This window comes from Tribolium madens, unplaced genomic scaffold, assembly GCF_015345945.1.
Source record: "Tribolium madens isolate multiple individuals breed KSU strain unplaced genomic scaffold, Tmad_KSU_1.1 Scaffold_20;HRSCAF=117;Tcas5.2_LG4, whole genome shotgun sequence".
Taxonomy (NCBI): domain Eukaryota; kingdom Metazoa; phylum Arthropoda; class Insecta; order Coleoptera; family Tenebrionidae; genus Tribolium; species Tribolium madens.
In genome coordinates this window covers 7,393,647-7,408,037 of record NW_025400985.1, presented here as the reverse complement: position 1 = coordinate 7,408,037, position 14,391 = coordinate 7,393,647, and the positions used below count along the sequence as shown (strand labels likewise).

The 14,391-nt window shown below is 35.4% G+C and overlaps 1 protein-coding gene across 2 annotated transcripts in view; it reads left to right on the top strand.

Moving 5' to 3' along the window:
- The window catches only part of LOC123005490 (kinesin-like protein CG14535), an 86,752-nt gene that overhangs the window by 16,918 nt on the left and 55,443 nt on the right, over window positions 1-14,391 (top strand). For both annotated transcript variants that reach the window (XM_044399272.1, XM_044399271.1), the window contains exon 4: window positions 3,081-3,562. In XM_044399272.1, the coding sequence (XP_044255207.1) occupies window positions 3,081-3,562 (482 nt within the window). The remainder of the gene's footprint in view (window positions 1-3,080; window positions 3,563-14,391) is intronic.

Sequence of the window (14,391 nt, the reverse complement as noted above, 5' to 3'; positions counted from 1 at the left end):
CGATAATAAAGTTTTTATTCTCCTCGTCTGAAAAACCGCCGATTTCCAATCATAATACGCCTCTCCCTTGCCCACCGCCAACTTCCTCAATAACTCTCCCCCTAATATTATTTTCATTCCGAAACATCAATTTCTTCACACTGCGGTGTAAAATATGATTTTATGTACACCCTGCCAAAACGGATTACAGTTGCTGAGCCGTGCCTGGATTGGGCGAAAGAGACTTCTTGATACGAGAGGGGGCTCTAAACTTTATAGAAGAATATTTTATGGAGTTTTTGTGCGTTTGGTGCCCGAGGTGAGTGGAGACGTTAACACTCGCCGAAAGTGGCGCGTGATTAGGGGAAGTCCCCGAAAACGATTTATCGTCGAGTGAATTACTGGCACGGAATTGCTCGAAATCGGTGCCATTGTGACATTTTTTAGAGTAATGGACGAAAACGATAGTTTTAGCCTTAGACGTCTGGCGGAGCGAGAGAAATGGCCCATTGAGCACTTGCCAAAGTAAAGCAGGCGATAGAAATACATCATGGAGGAAAATCACGAAGGGGACGAACACCTAATGACGCTTATAGGCGGCCGTAAGATGGCCAGCGATTATTGTGCGGCTGACTCAGACTGCAGCGGTTCCAAATTCGCAAACAGTTACAATTAAATATGACAAAAAAATTTTAAAAAATTGAAGGGAAAGTTTAGGCTATTCTAAGTCTTAAATTCTGTGATTTTATAATGAAGTAAAAAGAAAAATGAACTTTGGATTTTGACGGAGAATTGAGAAGGATTAAGGGGGATTTTTTATTTGCTTCTTCTACCTTTTAACCTTTTAATTTTATTTATATGCAATTTTTACACGCATGTTTTTTTGTGTTATATTCTTGATTGAATCTCTTAACAAGTCTCAAATGGATGTTAATCTTTCTGCCTGTGTTTTGAAAGTGTTTTTTGCTGCTTGATACATAAACAACCACTTTCAGCACGCTTTTTCGCTAATCCAATCTGTAAACGTCCCGGAAAATAATTACGCAAGTCCATTGAGAAGTCTTGGAAAGTTGGAAATTAATAAAACTTTGCTCGCTCCTCTTACCAAAGATTATTTTGCTCATAATAGCAACATGTATCCCGTATATATTACACGGAAAGTTAAATGAAAATGGTCTAGAGACTTTGGATGCAAATCAAGTTCGGTTCATACACCTGGATAAACATTTAATTAGGTATTGATGTATAGGCTGTGATGATAATGAATCGATTGAAGTGTTTGATTGATAGGTGTATATTTCAACATTGCCAGTCCAAATCCGGATAATCCTCGACGTTGGGTAAACTTTACTAGGGACGAGAGGACTGACACTAAGAGTGATTGATAGAATTCTTCTGATAGAACAATTCGGAAGAATTGCAATAATGATGGAATTAGGAAGTTTGCACAACAGCATTCGCGAAACATTACCTTATTTTTGGGGTTACATAATTTGCTCTAAGGCTTGATATGTGACCATAAATCACTGGCTCAATTATTCTGCTGTTGCAACAATTAATTCGTATGGCAAAAGAGCGAGTCATGTCAGATCAATAATCAATCTAAAGTCTCGTTTTCAATTATCTATACAAGTTGAAACAAAAACCTCGGTTATAGCGCACGCATAGCAATGACAGTGCACATTTTCTATAATAGTTTTCCCCGGATCGCAATTTCATAAGCATTTCCTTCCGATTTGGTCGCAAGATAAAAATCTCGACTCTCCAGTTATGAAGCTGATAAAAGATAAAAGCATCGAGTCGTGAGTCGGCCATTAAAACAGCCGAATAAATCAACGTAATTGAATCACAACAAAAATTACAAGAAACTTTGGCAAATTGGCCAGTGTGTAGAAAAACGGTGTCTGTATCTCCCTTTCCGGTTGACGTTTTGACAAATTTGTTTGTTCGTTTGATGGCAAGCATTCGCGGTTGTTTGCGGCCTGCATTTAGCCGTTTTCGTCCATTACCTTTGATCAATGGCACCAAGGCGACGATTTTTTTTCTTATTTGTGGTTTGGGGAATTTCACGGATTCGCAAATATTTGACTTGAGAGAACCCGTGAGGGAATTATTGCATAAAGCGATGTCGGAGTGATTATTTGATAAAGACAATGTGTTGTGCTGATATAACGAACTTTCTAGATGCCATATATGGCAGAGGTGGACTTGTAAGATTATTATTGAAGCGATTCCGTGAAGGTTTTTTGTCGAGAGCAAACTGCGGTTTGCCGCAACCATTAGAAAGACGCCGCCAATGAAAGTGATGGCATTTTAACTCAAATTATAAGCAATTTCGAAACATGTATCATAATAAGTAGTACTTTTTTTTATAATAATCAATATAAGTCAAATTAGTTAATTTTTATTACCCTGAGTTACATTTTTGCTGTGAGGATTTTTATTTTGTTTTAGTAGTAAAAGAAAAATTACAAAAATCAAAATGGAACTGAAACTAAAATTAATTAAAAATTAAAAATTTACCGTAGTAATTTTTATGCCAAATTATAGTCCTACTTAGGTTTTTCTTTCTTAGTGAAGGTTTTTTTCGACTTTTTCTGAATCAGGTCGATAGTATCTTGACTTGAAGTAGTGCAATTTCAGCCTGATTTGAATTGTTCAGCAAACAGAATTTGATTACTGAAGAACGTCTAAAAGGTGAAGTATTCTTTAATGATAATAAATTCACCTTGCTGAGTAATTACAGCATCTTCAAATGTTCAAGTCGTGACATTCAGCTGTATCCTCCATGAAAAGTGATAATTTAGTACTTGAAACGTCTTGAATTTTTTAATACTCACTAGAAAATATGAATTTCTTTTGTTTTAACAGAAAAGAAAAATGTAAATAGCTACATTTTTTTAGTTCGTCGAGGAGGGTCTGTTGATTATTTTCTGGTTTTACGACTATTTTTATAATATTTTAAATATTACAATATTTTTATTTAGTTTTTGTGCTAACAAGTGGCTCTGAGTTTATGAGATATTGAGTATTCTTAGCCAGGACATCTGTAGCTTGTCAATTTCTAGTAGCCTTTCACGAATCTTTTTTTTTTGTTTCAGATCGACTTGGAGGTGATAAAGTCCACCGAGTACGTTCCGCCCCCGGAAAGCAACATGAATGGCCACTACAGCCACCTCATGTCTCACCAGAACCAAAGCTGCGGAAGATCCCAAAGAGAGTGGGAGAGTGCGGTGAATGGGCGCGCGAAATCCCGATCAGTGCCTGCCCCAACAGCGGCGGCAGCAGACGCAATCAGACGGAGGAAGCCATCCACGAAGCCGCAAATGGAAGCCAACACCGACCGACTGCTCAGCAACAATCGCGGCCTCCGATCAAAGACCAAATCGCAAAGACAAAAAGTGAAAGGGGTCGTGGGGTACCAGAGCGCGACCGCGTGCTATGTCGGGGGTGGCAGTGGCGGCGGCACCAGCAATGACAGTGCAGTGTACGGTGTCTACTCCGAAACTAAATACACTTTTGCTGTGAACGGCATGCCGGGGACGGCGGCACAGGCCTCGGCGGCGGCGGCGTTTTTCGCAAGGTAGGAGGGGAAACAACTGATTTATTTATTGTTATCATTTTCCGATATGGTAATGGCTGCGGGTACACTCATTTACCATTGTTTATGTGCCAGATTGAAAATCTATCGGACTCTATGTCGAATAATTAAATTTCATTATCATACCAACATTGCCAGACTTTGTTTTGTTTACAATTTCTGAAAGAGTTGTCTATCAACGGCTAGATTTCGACACTTGAGACGAGTTCCTTCTGTTCTGTTGGCTTTTGGGTTATCGCTGAATATTTCGAATTTTTACTTTTTCACAAACCTGAAAACTATTTCAGCGATTCGTAAGCGAGGTTATTACCCTTGCAGTAGCCATTTACGCCTTTATCTTCAATCGTCAAAATTCCAGTGCGAAATGACTAAATGCTTGACAAAAAAATTTCCCTCTGATTTCTTCTGCATATTTCCGGCATTAATCCAAATATCTCATAATAAATTTGTGGCAACTTGTGACCTCTGACTACGTCAAGTGTCATATTGAAGAAAAATAAATAATAAATAAAAAATTTAAATGGGCAAATGACAATCTTACATTTTTTTCTGTTTTGTTCTTTGTCTAAATATTAATACAACAAAAATTAAAGCAATGCCTTGTTTTAGTTGCAGAAAAATTTTGGGAATATATTTTTTGTGTACCTATTTAATTTTTGCATTTCACACACCTAACTGTTTTCTAAGTTTTCAAACATTCATTTTTTTATTGTATTGTGTATTCGGAATATGCACTCAAAAATCTGTTTTATTTAAAACTTAATTTGGACAAACTATCATCGATGTCTGTAACGGTCTTCTTGGATCATTTCCCGCATCCCGTCGAAATATTTTAATTAGCATAAGACATCATTAAGGCCGAAATTAATGATTCTACTATTAACCTTATTGTTTGTAATTGGATTGATTTTAAATTCCGCCTAATAAGCCACATAACGTATTCGTTGTCGATTTTAATTAATCGTTTATGCAACAAAACACGTTTTTCGATCAAAATCAACCGGTCATCGGACGTCTTTGAACCTTCGTCACCTTTTTTCTATTCCAAACATTCATCCGGAGAATTTAATTGTGATAACAAACTGCAGATTGCAAGACACGTCCGTTGCGATTTTATGTTCCGTGCCATCGTTCGCGTAATTCACGGAAACGTGGCGTAAGTTTTACGCTGAAACGAACACTAATAAACAATAAAATTCATTTGAAAATTGGAAATGTACCGACATGAGAGCAGAAAATGCATTTTATGACCTGCGAAAATATTTTTTTTAATTTTTGAAAAAATTGTAGCAATTTCTTATTTTGATATTTTTGGTAAACTTGAATTAAATCGAGCTTCTTTTAACGGAAATTTTCTTCTTATTTACATTTTCCTCGTAGATCCTTCAAAAATCCCACAAGGAGCTTTTCAGTTCTTTTTTTAGAAACCTGTTTAGCTCCTGATTACATGAAAAAATGAGTTTGGGTTTGTCGGTAAATCCCTCTGGCAATCTTCTTGCACACACGATCATTCACGAGTAAAAAGCTTATTTTCCGAGCGACAAAAAAATCTCCACTTTTAATAAGCCGATTTTTTAATTCCAATTTTTGGAAATTAGTGTGAAACCCAGTTCGATTTTTTCCCGTTTCGTGCGTTGGTTCATTAGCGAAATTGAATTATCGTCGAGCGTTTGTTTGGGTGAATCCCACGCACATACAAACAACTTGTCAAGTCGCATTATCCGAAACTTTTCAAAAAATTAAACTCGGTTTAAGCCAATTAATCGTAAGCGATATGACAAAGTGAATAATCGCCTCTAAGCCGGTTTGTAAAATTGAGATGTTGCCGCGCGAGAATGCAAATCGATATTTTTCGGAAACGATTTTAATTAAAACCGACAAGAAAATCTTCGGACATTGTTATTAAACGGTAGGGAAGCTCGAAGGTGGTCAAGAAGAGCGGTAATCGATATGCTCACACCCACACACCTGTTGCCGGACGACCCACACAAAAAATTTTAAATCGACTTCCGAATCTTTAACTAGAAATCATACGGACGTTTATAGTTGAGGAAATTGCAAAACGATTCAGGATTATGAGATAAGAGTCCCACAAAGTTAATTTATTGAAAGAAATGCTTAGTGTGGAAGTTTGACCCTGTTCAATAATAAAACGAAGCTTTATCGGTTTCAATTTGTTCTTTTATATCAAGTCAAAAGGTCGCCCAAGTTTGATTCAAACTGACAGCGTAAAACAAACAGTTAATTAATTTTACTGTCACAGATAAGCAATAAATCATACAATAATCATTAGACGCGTTTTTATAAATAAATAGAACCTCTTTGGTGGTTTTATATAGACTGTTCCAGAATTTAATATTCCTTGTGAAATTGTTTTAAAAATATCTAGAATTTTCAAGCATTTGTTGCAAATAAAAACTATAGGATATTACTTATGGATCAAGATTGTGAGAGTATAAATCCAACATTAAAAGCCTACACACACTTTGTCTTTTATTGGTCCCTTATCCAGCTCATATCTAATGGTAATTACGCATAATTTGTAATTACGCACTACCAGAAAAATCTTAATTAACATGTCGAATGTCGTTTATTTTCCAAGAAATGGTAATAAAATTATTATGCGTGGGTTGCAGAGATAATTACTTTTTAAATAATCTAAAAACTGGCTCTGCATCATGAAAATATTACTTGAATACCGTTATTTCCCGAAAGTTAGCGTTCAAATATGCAATTATCGGCTTCACCAAATCCCGCTTAACACCCCGTATCACGACCGGAGTCTAATGGATTGGCCTTTTCGGGTGTATCGAGGTAGCGTTCTTTTTTGGGATGGCTCTCAATACGAAACGTGACGAAAGTAAATACCGATCCAAAATAAAAGGTTATTACCGCGATTGGCCGATAGAAAAGAGTCGATTTTATTCGCAATTGCTCGTAAAAGTCGCCTTGGATTTAATGAGGGCTACCGTTGACGACTTTACGAGCAGCCAATTAGGTGAAAATTTCGGATTTTTCCCGTGGAAACTAACGGAATTGTAGATCAGTTCGGACATCGTGTTTCTGGGGTCGTAGGTCGTTCTTCGAGTCGTGCTTTTCGAATCGTTATCCCTTTTTAATGGTGACACGTTTCCCATTAAAGCCATCACATATTGACGAAGCTTGTTGAAAAAATTTCGGTCGCTGCAAGATTTTACTCACTTTATGCAAACGACACCATCCGGCCGTTTTATTATCATAAAATATTCGTTGGCGATACGAGTTTATTGCAATTTTATACACAGTTCGTGCATCAGGTATTTTCTTGACATTTTTCGATAATGGCGAAAGTCGTGATAAATAAATTCTGATTTATGGACGTTTTCGGACGGATTTTAATTGCGTTGGGCTGCTTTCAAAAGATCAAGTTTAATGGCCGATGTCGTACACCACGTAACACTCATAAATAAAATATCTCAAGTCCTTATTATCTATCATTAGTGGTTTACAAAACCGTAACTGAATTCTCTGATGTGTTCCCACGTGCTTTATCATTTAATTCCGATGGTACTTCGTGCGGGAAAAACTCGAATTGTAATCACTGTCATTAGTATTCACACAAACAACAAAATTTCGCTGCCATTTTACAACACATCATTCCCAAACTATGTATATTTTGTTTTGTCCAAATACTTAAAAAGTGACAAAAGTTGCTATTAATAATAATAGTAAAATTCACAAAACGGTTTTTTTGTTTGTAAAACTTGTTTAAAACTGGTTTATGTGCAAGAACCGGTTTGTATAACAGCTTAGCTTTTAGTTCTTAGCTTTTATTTTTTTCCAGTTTAAACTTTCGTCCTCGTTGTATATTTAATCAATCTGTAAATACTCATCTCGCGTCGAATCAATTTAATTCAATCAACAATTGAAACGATTCATGAATACGTCTCTTACAAACGTTGACTATATTTAAATATTCGATATATTCCCCGTATCGTCCGACAACAGTATCTTCTTCAAACTGACATCTCGAATAAATTCAATGAATAATTGACTTATTTTTAGTTCCTATTCCGTCGTTAAATTATAGGTTTATCAATCATTGAAGTTGGAAACGTGTCAAAAAAACTGAATCAATACTTCATTTGTTGTTGAAACATTTAAAAAATTCATAAGGTCTCTAAGCAATAACAAACTCCCCCCAAAAGTGATACGATTTTAATAAGGTGAGTAAAAATTAAAAACTCTGTAAATAATAATAAGAGCGGGGAAAAGCCACCGTCTGAAAAAGAAATTAAGTGGAAGATGGAATTAAAGTTGAAGTGGCGTTCTTTTTATATACTTGTTTCAGGAATATAACTTCAGGAATTAATCGAACTTCTGAATAGTCCGATCTGAAATCCCTGCTTATTAACAGGACGTCATAATCCCGATCATTAAGCATAGCCGATTGTCGAAAGCACCCTAAATTTACACTGGCGTCTAATTGATTTTGACGTGGGGGCACCGGTGCGCCACTGTATTGACTCACGCCCTGACTTATTAAACCCGAGTCTGACACATGTGTCTAAAATCCCACCCTCAGAGATATTATTGGCATAGAGATTATAAAAACTAAACATAAAACAGAGAACACAAAGAAATTTGATCAAAAACAGTGAAAACTGGAACACTTAAAAACTGTTATTTTAATTGAACTGAATCAGAATGTAGGTGTTTGATGACAATAAAGTAAGTAATATAAAAGTTGTCTGTAAATAAATCTTAGGGAAGGTACTAGAACTACTAGATAAAATAATAGAAAGACAAAACTTCCAAAATAGACAATACAAAAATTAAAAGACGAAGAAATTAGAAAGGAAAAGACTAAACATGAGTACAAAATCTAAAAACAAGAATTTGAATAATAGAAAATATGAATGCTAAAATCTTAGGACAGCAACTAAAATAAAGTACCTTGCTTGGAATAAATTATAAGAAAGCGAAAGCAAAAGATGAAGTTAAATTGAAAATACAATACAATTAACATACAATTAACAAAAATTAGAGGAATAAAGAAAAAATATTAAAATGAAAAGAAGCAGAAAAGCGTAAAAACTAAGTATTTTTAATTATTTAACTGAAATATTAGAAAGACTTAATAAAACAAAAACAAGTTAAACTAAATCCTAGAAATAGAGAAACTGCCGCCTAATTTGATTAACCCGAGGTCGTTCCTTGTGTCTAAAAATTGCCCCACGAAATAATTATTATTAAATGGAAATAAATTTATCATGCGTGACCCATCTTCGGATCGGTATTAATTGGGGTCCCTCGAGAGGCATATTTTACCGCTTCGTTAAGTGCAATGTAAGGGCCGAGAACAGAATAACGCAATCAAGGGAGTGATCCCGGTAATTCTATACATTTAAATTGGCTTTTATACTTGAACACTTGCCCAACTAACCGCACCACAAAGACATTGTTTATTTAAACCCTAGCATTGAAAAGCGGGCCAGATTCGACGAATTATTTATTTAAAACATGGAGGGAGGAAAAACGACACTTTCGCGCTTAATGTTATCCGATTAGCTCGTGACGTAATAAAATTGATGGCTTATAGTTGGATGTTTAATCTTTAATTCTAGTTTTATGGTTTTCGAGAGATTAAGTTTTGATTTCTCAAAGGGGAATTCCTCTAAGTATGAAAAACTTGACGCGAATCGATTACTGAAATCTCTTTATCCGGCCAAGACACTTGCCACGAAAAGAGATTTCGAAAAGTAAGCCGAAGGGAAGAATTTAAGAATTAATTAAGTCATTACGAGGAATTTTCATTATTAAATTGGATAAGCGGCGAACCCATCGAAACGAATTGACTTTAGGTGGAGAGCCCGAGCTACAAAGGCGCAATTTTATTCTTTCGTCTGTGCTAATTTCTAAATATTCGTTTTCTGGATCGGTCTGTCATTTTTTCTCTTTATTTCCCTAATGAAATTCAAAATTAATATATCTTTGTCCAACAAGACCAATAATTTTTGAAGTTTTAAGTTAGGTATTCCTTTTGAACCGAGGCTCCGTCCGATTTGGCTTCCTTTATGCAAATTTAATAAGGTCAATACCTGGGTGCCCCCTCGGGCTGCGGCCCGGCTGCGTGCCGTCCACTTCCAACCCCAAACTAATAAAAAAAAGGGACAAACAGTCGAAGCAAGCCGTTTATATCTTTCATTATTAGAAAAAAGCGCATAAAATCACCATTATTCAAAGTAGACACCCATTTTCCGCATAAATAAGTGCGTAAAACAATTTGACAAATTACGAGAAGGGCTGTGGTCGCGTGTCAAGGCCTACTTCGTGTGTGGTCCGACCTAGAGTCGACGGTGTTACCGATATCATATCTGCCCTGGAATTTAAACTACCCTCGATGGACACATTCCGAGTTAAGGAAAATGGTAATGCGACGAAGAAACACTAAAAAAAAAGAAATAAAGTTTATTTTCTTTCGGGGAGTATTTACGAGCGTGTAATTATGGGCGGGATTAAGGGCAAAATAAAAAATTAACGCAGTGATGGGTATCTGAAACACCCTTTATAGTTACGAGTTTTCGTCAAACACGAAACGAATCATTCGGAATTTGGAATTTACGACAGCGAGTGATGGCTGACCATTTACTGTTTTTTTTTTCTGTTTTAGGTAAGAAACGTGACATTCTATACGAGTTGAAAGTGAAGGTAAAGTAAAAAATTTTTTTTTGTAAAAAATGGCAAAACGCAACTTTAAAGTTTGACTTAATTATTTATTCCTTAAATTTAATATTTCAAAAGCATTTGTTATAAATACTTAAATTAAACTGTTCCAATTCTTCTGTCACTCAATTGATTTCAATTAAACATTATTCCATGACAATAAAAGTCATTTTGTTTGAATTTGGGCGTCGTAGAAACTCGTTTTTGGCTCGTGCGTGTGTGCCTAATAAACGGCATCTTTATGCATGTCGCCTGTCGACATTCGTGCGTGCCCCACAGGGTAGATGTCACCTGACCGCCCCCAAGCCCCCCATCAATTATCCCCATCGGTTGTGTGCGTAAAGGCATTAAAATTAGCCCGAGTACTATTCGGCGTTGTTATCACAAACCGATAAGATACACGTGCTCAGTCACATGACCGGGACGTTCCGTGTGATATATGGCGTAAAAGACAGTGACTTGACTTGACCGGTCGCGTGGCTGCAGTTTACGATGGTGTCGTAAAAACGATTGCTTGTTTTATTGTTTGTTGATGAGGTATTAAAAATTTACCTCTTGCCGGTTCGTGGATTTATTGGGTCTACACACGAAGGCGGGAAAATCAACCAAAAAGAGACGATTTTAACATACTAAACTCAGATTACAACGTAATCGGAGAACACCGCTATTCAATTAAGTTTCGATCGATTCGACGAGTTTTAAATGGAATACCTACATGAGATAAAGAATATTTTAAATGAAAAGAGACTGCGAGACGATGCTAATACCAATTAGGAGATAGTCGAGAAAAGATACAAATTTTTGATGTCTTAGCAACTTGTTTAATTTTTTTTATTTTACTAATTGCAGGTGATATCCTGTAGTGCCACTCAAGTTGAGAAAATTATATGCAAATATCTCGAATCGATATTAGTTTAGTACAAACCACCTAATGGAGATACTAAAACAACGACATTAAATTCTTGTTTTCACTTTATAGACGTGTTTAATGTAATTGAAAAATTGCGCAGGAATATTCCTGCTACGGTACATTAAATTTTCTTTTAATCCTGCAGTAGGAGATAGTTTGCATATTCATTAAACAAACGAAATGAAGTAAACGCAGGAGACTTCTCTGTAACGATTTTTCTCATTAAAAGTTTATTTATTTGAAAGAGTTGCAGTGAGGTTGAAGATATTTATTTTTGACCAACATTAGCTAAGTCTCAAACCCTCGTGTCTAATCGTAAAATTACAGTCTTGAGCTAAATACGGCGTACGTAAAAAATGGAAGAAAATAATTAAATGAATGGCGCTATTATACAAGCCCTCGGGTTAATTAATTTCGTCTATCACAGGTACGATAAGAGTTGAATTTTTCAAAGTTGCAGCTACTCAATCATCTGGTTTCCCATGTGGTATTTGACAGTGTGTAAGTCTGGTCCTTTATTACGATCTAGCATGTGATTACGTTAAATAAAAGCCATTTGAATAAATCGCTGCGGGCGAGAAGAACCATTAAAGGCACCCTAGTGACAGATATCAGAACGAAGAAAGTTGGAGCGACGACCGGTAGAGTGCGACTACGACGCGAAAAATCGAATCGATGAGAGTGATCTTTTAATGTTCAACACTCCATTTATGCTAATTTTACTTTAAATCGCGTGTTTTACCAAAGGGAGAAATTGTTAAGTTGAGGGCTTGCTTTATGGCCGGTTTACATGACTTGTAATGATGTAATGACCGACACACAATAACCCAATTGTTTGCTTAAATTTATTTCTTTTAGGTTGCGATAGATTATAAAAGCTCGGGCTGGGACTCCCAGGGCCCTAAAACACGCACAGCTCACCCCAGGTTATCGCAAAATCTGGTCGAAACTATTTAAACCCACAATCAAAATTTGTGTAACTACTTTAATAGAAATAATGTTTAGCTTTTTACTTTTGTTACTTTTTTGTTTCTGTATTTTCAATTTTTGTGATTTTTTCAGTTTATTATTTTAATAAAGCTTTTTTTTTGTTCTGTTGTGTATTTTATAGTCTGCGAATTGGTCACTAAGCATTGCAGATTTTCTCTGATGATTAGTGTCTCAGATATCTGCCGATTCATTATGATTATGACAGAATCCTGACGAGTATAAGTTTAATAAAGGCCCAGGAAATAAATCTCTCTTCGTCCTTTTCTGACGTCTCAAAATCAAGTTCTAACAACTGTAATTACGGAGTACTTCCTGCAATGATTTTGTAATCAGAGAGGGTGGGTGGAATCTTAGATGGCTCGTAAACCCTTCCTTTCTTGCCGCTTTAAAGTAATGAAATTCTTACTCCGTATTCAATTTTAGGATGTTGGATTTTTCGCTGGTAATTTCCACATGGTCACAGTGATCGAATTAAATGGGAAACGGAAGAAGTAAATAGGAAAATAAACGGATTATGGCTGTAACTTAATCGGACAGCCGACAAAAATGCACTACCGGAATTAGATAATCAACACAAACAAAGCCATTTTTAATCATACTTTTTTAATGATTTTTTAACAGCGCGATTTAAAAAAAGAACAGATCTAGATTGTTGCGAATAAACATGATTGCTGTCACGGCACTGATATTAGACATGAACTTTATTTTACACAACTTGGGTTTTTTGTATTTTTTTCTCCTTTCGTTTTAATCTAACGTTGCGACATTTAAAATATGCGAGCGACTGCTTGACTTGACATTTCTAAAGTTCTTATTCATCGTCAGTTTCGCACCCAATGATCTAAGGGGTTATTCGCAAATTTTTTCGACTAAACAGTAACCCGAATGGAGTTTTTGGTTGGTGAGATTTTAAATTGGATTAAAATTAAAAGGGCGGAACTAAAGGGTGCGCTAACGCAATTTCATTGTAATAATATGTTTTCTGTCAGCGTTTCGAATGTGTGAAATAAATCTGATCCGAGAAATTATTTGCATGACGGATAATAATCAAGTGACAGTTGGCGTGCAAGGATTAGCGGATTAACTGAATAAACGGAAAAGACATTTTTCAGAATTGCTTAGATAACGCTCAATATATTATCACTTTTCAATGTTAAATAATTAAACTTTTTTAAAGCTCTGGTTTTTGGTGCGATTAAACTTCAGTTAAATTTTATCGTTGCGATAGTTGCGAAGCTCCACATAAATTGTTTCGTGTCGCTAAGCTATAGCATATACAGAGTGTGTCAGAACTCGCGTCCCAGAGAAAAATGTTTAAAAATTTGTTAAAAAAATTTCACATTTATTTTTTGGCGTTTGACATTTTTTATGTCTATTTAATGATACTGATGATCTTGTATTATGTTTTGTTATACAGGTGTCCGGAAAGTCGCCCACTTCCGTGGCACTGTATCATCGGGCGATTTTCTAGACAACAAGAAAAAAACATCTATCTACAAAAATTTTGAAGTAATGGCAGTTTAAATTTTACACTTTATCTCTATTTATTTCTGTTGAAAAAATTATTTTACAAGATTTTTTGCTACAGGTTATTAAAAGAGGAAACAAGGAAGCTCTATCCTAAATTGTAACTTTTTTAGTGTTATTTATGGCTTTTGTTGGCAAAATTTTTGTACATTTACTAAATAATTATAAAAAAATATACAAGATCATCAGTATCATTAAATAGACATAAAAATGTCAATTAATACTACTACATTTACAACTACCTAATTACTCCCCTTCAAGGAGGTGCGCGACTTTCCGGACACCTGTAGTTATTTAGTAAAGATACAAAAATTTTGCAACTCAGAGCCACAAATAACGTTAAACAAAGTTACAATTTAGGATTCAGCTTCCTTGTTTCTTTTTTTTATAGCCTGTAACAAAAAAACTTGGAAAATATTTTTCCAACAGAAATAAATAGAGTCAAAGTGCAAAATTTAAACTCTCATAACTTCAAAATAAATTTTTATAGATAAATTTTTTTAAACATTTTATCTATGTACATACCTGCTATCTTATCTTACATGGTATTTTTCTCTGGGGCGCGAGTTCTGGCACATACAGAGGATTAAATTTAATTCTTCGTTAAAAATGTTACGAGAAACAACAAATTTAAACATAAAAAAATTAGAAAGGAATTGTCCAGTGAAGCTGGAACAAT